Source organism: Nanorana parkeri, unplaced genomic scaffold (genome assembly GCF_000935625.1).
Source record: "Nanorana parkeri isolate BGI_ZX_2015 unplaced genomic scaffold, ASM93562v1 scaffold454, whole genome shotgun sequence".
Taxonomy (NCBI): domain Eukaryota; kingdom Metazoa; phylum Chordata; class Amphibia; order Anura; family Dicroglossidae; genus Nanorana; species Nanorana parkeri.
In genome coordinates, this window is record NW_017306722.1 from 324,858 (window position 1) to 331,059 (window position 6,202).

Genomic DNA, 6,202 nt, shown 5'->3' on the forward strand with positions numbered 1-6,202 from the left:
AAACCCAAAACTCTGTTGGCAAAAAAAAAAAAAAAAAAACACAAAAAACACTACAACAAAAATGGTTAGAAACTGATCATAGCCTTACCTTTTTCTGGTACCAAACTATTGCATCTGTTACTTTGGACGCCATTTATTCTAGACATTTGACATCTTAGGCTGCAAGGAAAGAGAGACAAGCTTGTTTGTGATCCCGTACTCTGATGATGTATGTATAAATAGCTCAGTTACCTGCACACTAAAGGGTGTGCACAAGTACTTATATTACACTCTCCCTCATTACTATTTTACAAATGTGTTTCCAAGCGTGCTGCAACTTGAAAATTATTCATTCTGAGTCTACGTCAGAATGTACATACAAATAATTTTAAGGATACAAACCTGGACAATAATGGGTGTTCATAAATACCAATATATGTTTTAGTATTCAAGAAGATTGTAAAAACAGCCTTTTGTCATGTATTCAGTAATTATTTAGTCCCATCTAAAAAAAGTGGTGCTGCACAGTTTTATCCACACAATATGGGGTAAAAAAAAAAAAGGAGGAACTAAATCAGATACAACAACATAAAACAAAAATTACAGAATGATGTTAAATTTACATCTAAAAGAAAAAAAACACAGCGGTTACAATTTTGTAAACCCCATAAAATGTGCATTGTCCCTCAATTACGAACATTTATAAAAATATATAGAACTAAAAATGAGAATTTTTTAATACTTTGTAAAGGAATTCTTTTTAGCTTTGGATAACGGGGGGAAGGGTTAGAGTTCCTGATGTGTTTTTATTGCCGTCTGTGTCCCCAATGACACTGACCTCTCACAGTTTTTTCATTGGGGCCACTGTCACCGAGACAGAAAGCGATAGGAGATGCAAAATTTTAGTTGCCACCATAGTGAAAAGGTGAGGGGAAAATACTAGGGCTGTGCAAATTAACGATTAATTTCTCGATTAATCGTTAATCTTTTTGATAGATTAAAAAATTTTTGAAACTTTTTGCACGAGTGATAGCCAAGGCATTGGCCTATACATACACCAATTAAGTCATAAAATGAAGTAGGATCACACTAATCCAGCACGTTATTATTCTGAGTTGCCCCCACTCAAGCGGCGGCCATATTGAGTGGGGCACGTGAGATGAATAACGTGCTGGATTAGTGTGATCCTAGTTCATTTTATGACATCATTACTGTGCTGTATGTGTATAGGCCAATGTAGTTGGATCTGTATGTGCGTTATAAATTAATCAAAATTAATCGATTAAAAAAAAGTTCGATTCGAAAAGTTCTTTTCGAACACGAGAATTTTAATCATTACCAGCCCTAGAAAATACTCTAATTGGGACATATGTTTATGATGGGCAGGATGAAAAATAGCAGTGAGAAAATGCATGTCTGGAAACCATGGTAAAGCAGCTTGCCGCAAAAGCATGCCGGTATTCTTCCACCATATTGTCTACTACTTTTTCATACAGCAAGCACAGGAGACCAACATCATGGTGATCGGCCTTAAAAGAGTCCTGGGACTACCCTTACAGCTTTCCATCATATGACTGTATGATGCAAGGAATTTAAAAAGGAGGAGAACTATGAGGCAAGTGATTTTCACACCTCATAGTTCTAGCAGACCTGTGACAATGAGACTGTCACAGGTCGGCTCAGTAGATCGGGAGGTGAGCGAACACATACCGGCATTCACTCACCTCTCGATCCTGTCACAGCTCTCTGCCGTGACAGGGGAGGGGCTGGATTCCGCCCTCCCCGCTCCGATCCGCCAGCGCTGACTGAGTTGCGGAGTAAACACATAGCATTACCAAATGTGTGAACATTGCAGGACTGCAACCGTTGCCATGATCACACATATGGCAATAATGCTGGGGTAATTTGAAAATATTGGTGCCTACTTGGGTGCTTGGTTAATCATGGGCTCCGAGTAGCCACTTTAACTGCCAACACATATACCTATAGTGGGGTATCTGTACTTTAAAAAGAAAAATATACAGTAAAAGGTTATAGAACAGGCAGAGGTATGGAAAAAGAAGTACCATTTGGGTGATTAAACAGAATTTATTATCATAAAATCAAGCAGCATATACAAAACTTTCACAAAAAAAGTTCCAAAATTACAGCAAAACATTTTGGTTTGTGGAAATATTATGGATGACTGTACTTTTCAGTATAAAACCTCCTAGACATCTTGTAACAGAAGATCACAAATAGCATTTATAATTACAGCATGCACTCATAATTAGCAGTCTAGTCAGAGTATTTACAAAACATTAGACTCCTACCATAGTTACAATGATATTCAGATGAAGTGACAATATATTGTACAGAAATGGGTCCAACTGGGAGAGGGCACAACTTGTGCCTACATTAACCCACACTGCACATTAAATTGCAAGCACCCCTTTATGCCTACAGAACAAAAGAATGTAAGAGTCCACAATAGAATTTTACATAATCCTTAAAATGTAAAGAATAACTGGAGTTAGCCCTGGCTGTGTCAACTATATATCAGTCCAAAGTTTGCTGGTAGACCCCAAACGGATTCAGACACTTTTAAAAAAGGTAAAAAGGTTCGTTGGAAAATAATATAAATGGAAAAACATTTGGGGCTGGAATTCGACTAACTTTACCACTGCCAGCCACATAAGGCATTATTGCTGGCAGTGGGCCCCTGTAAACAGACTACGGGAGGCTATACTGTTAAGCTGTATAAAACCAATGGGTCGGCTTTACAACGGAAGCAGTTCTGGCAGCTGAGCTGCCACCAGATCATTTCTGGGGGCCAGTAAGGAGTGTGCCGCCCCCCAAAACACCCCCTCCCTGTTTCCCTGGCTCCACTGCCCTTACTGCGGGCCTGGTATTGGCATCATGGGTGTCGATGGGTAGAGAGACCGGCGAACATCCTCTCGTCAATCTCCTCCCCGCTGAATAGAGCCAGAAGCGACACTAATTGCATCACCTCAGGTTCCTTGACTGTCATTCCCTGGATCAAAAAGCCAAAGAAGCTATTCCAGCATGATATGCGCTTAAAAAGCTTATTTGCAGTTGAAAGGTGATACTAGGGGTCTAATAGACCGCTAATGTCTCCTAAAGAATACCTGTCACCACCATTGTAAACACATGTCGGGTGCGCCTGCGCACGAAAAAGTTAATTGCACTACACATGTTGGGTATCGCCAAGTGTGCCAGAGTGAGAGCAATCATTCCAGGGCCAATATTCACAGGTAACTGTAAAATGACTTTTAAACAGTCACCTATGGACAATTTAAGGGACTGAATTTTTGATCTCATGTTGGGTACCTATTTTACTCGGCACAACCTAATCTTTTATTTTTTATGGGAAAAGGGGTATTATATTGAGTTTGTGGGCACTAAAATTAACATAACCCAGTATCACTGCTCCTTCATAGCAGCACCAGAGAGAACCGGGGGTTCTCTCTGGTGGATGTTCTCCAACATCCATAGTCACTCACAGAAGAAAAAAAAAAGTCAGCAAACTATGTTGAAGAATTTATTGTAGTACACAGGTAAACATCATCCCGTCATGGATCCTCTCCACAATAAAATGTTTCACCCAATAAGGGGCTTAATCATTTTTAACCCATAAACGGAATATCACAGCTGACGTTGCTTCCACATAAAAAAAAGGCAATAAAAATATCATGACATGAAAAATATTTCACCTATAATTCATAAATTCTTTGACACTTATTACATTTGATCTAGAAAGTGACACTAAATCAGGTAAGTGACTCAGCTCTTTTGTAATGTAAGAATCAGTCAGAACATACTTCAAGAAAAAGTTCAGAGAGGCACAGAGAGGGAGAATAACATGTTTGATGGGTGTGGATAAACACACACACACACACACACACACACCACACACACACACACACACACGAGGAGTGGCTCCCCTTCCTTTTATTTAGTCAAATGAATGGTCTGCAGGGAACATACTATTTTCAGTGGAAAAGCAAATCTGCAATGGAAGCTCCCATAATTCCATGCAGGTTCCATGTACATCTGCTCCTTCCTATCCAACTTGGTGGGTTACTGACCTAAAAAGTCTATGCATCAAGTGCCCCGACAGGTTTCTGGTTGTATGCTTTTTACAGGTCTAAGCAATAAAATAAGTATGACAGTCCCTTAAAAAAACAAGTCACCATTAACTCACTCATACATGAATCCCAAGAGACTTCCTACGAGACCCATTCATTCACAGATATGAACAGATTAATCTAGTAATTAAATCCTTAAATGTTTCATGTACTACGCATCTTACTCATTGCTAATTAGTAAAATGTAGAAAAAAAACGGGATACCCTCTACTGCTACGCTGGGGGAACCAATAAAGGGTTCACTGTATTGTTAAAATGGAAAAACGCCATCCATCTGTAACAAAATACCAGAAAACAAAATTACATACTTATGAACAGATGTTCAGCAGTACAGTCCCATATCTTCCCTGGCTCCAGTGACCGGTGTTGGAGATGTGGGGGAACAAGGGCTCTCTAATGCATATATTTTGGGACTGAACCAAGGTAAATCAATTGTGGTCACAAGTCACCTGAATCTTCACCAAGCGAACGGACATTAATCTTAGCAACAACCATGTGGCTTGCCTACTGCAGTTTACATCCATCCCCATTTAAGATATATAAAGTCCCTGTTGGTTCATCTCAATGCAGCAAAAGTTTGTATTTAAAATAGTTGGAAACAGAACCCCCCGCCTACACTTGCTCATAGTTTGTAAATTACATTATGTACATGGAGGATCTAACAGACAGACTGGTAGCCTAGACCACCCCCTCCTGAGGGAAAATATATCTTTCAAGCCCCTTTTAAACTAAAAACCGGAATTTGTACACGAGACTTGAGACAGCAGCTCTCCTTCCCCTCTGGGGTGGGAAGGAATAAGAAGCCCTCCTTTCCACATCTTCCCCCACAACCCCCCCTGCGATCGATCTCACGATCTAACCCAGTCTTTTTCCTCCTACTACTTTCCTTCCTCTTTCTCCCTCTATGCGGCTTTACTGTCACCGATTCATAAAAATGACCCGCTTCTCCTGATCCTTTCAAAGACTTTAAAAATAGATTTGAACTTTGACATGGCAAACTTTGTAATGATTGGCCAATATTCTCCTTTTGTGAGTTTCAGTAATACACTGCATTTAATGGTCAATTGCCAATACATGGAACCAACCAACATACTATCACTTGGGGGGGTAGGGTCATTTTCCCCCCTTTTTATTTTAGACTGTTCAGGCGAAGAGGTTTGTGGCCTATTAGTATGTACACCTAACAGCACCAAGTTCTCAGAAACGCTTTTTAAGTTAACATGAGCTTAAAAGAACTTAAACCACTAAACCACACGGGAAATATATAGTCAGCCGCATGAGATTAACCTCATCTTTTCATTTACATTGCTAGCAGAACAAACACTTACAAAGCCATTGTGTAAACAAGGGGTTCATTTCATACTATAGAATAATTAAAAATAAGGTGCCAAGAGGTGCATTGACAAATTCTTGCGGCGAAAACAGTTACAGGTCTTGCAGTGTGGGAGCAATGCAAGGGTTAATAAAAATGTTCCAGAGTTCTTCTTTAATGATTACAGATCTGAATTAATTTGCATCTTTGAAATTAATTGATATATCTTCGTGGAGTTCAGCTTTAAAAGTAGCACATTATTCTTTGTTTTGCTAAATACACTAACATACTCTGCTAACGCCATGCATGTTTTATTGACTTATTTGAGGAGGACAGTGCGATAGATAACTTGCATCACTCCCTCCCTATTTTTTCACTTTTGCTCCCCTTAGGGAAATTTTTTGTGTATGCCCTTTTCATTTTGTTCTAAAAGTGTAATGAAAACACACACACACACACACACACACACACACACTTGTTTACATAGCAGTTCCTGAACCTGATCTTTAAAAATGTTTTCAGTGTTGGCTTTTTCTACAGCTGTTTACCATGACTATGAAGCAGTTTTTACACCCCTTATTAAATACAACATTTAGAATAACCATCAAGTCTGTTGCTAGATTACCCACTGAACGGATGGGCTTAGACATGCTTTATTGCTGATATTTTAGCTTCACATAGCCATATTCCTTTTTTTTTTTTCCCCACATGAAATACATTGAAATTCCTAGTAAAAGAAGAAGATGACAAAAAAAAAAAATAA

The 6,202-nt window shown here is 39.1% G+C and overlaps 1 protein-coding gene across 1 annotated transcript in view; it reads right to left on the reverse strand.

The window, feature by feature from the left end:
* The window catches only part of PHTF2 (putative homeodomain transcription factor 2), an 88,260-nt gene that overhangs the window by 53,816 nt on the left and 28,242 nt on the right, over positions 1 to 6,202 (reverse strand). The window contains exon 2 of the mRNA XM_018560420.1: positions 89 to 159. Coding sequence (XP_018415922.1) covers positions 89 to 133 — 45 coding nt within the window. The 5' untranslated portion in view covers positions 134 to 159. The remainder of the gene's footprint in view (positions 1 to 88; positions 160 to 6,202) is intronic.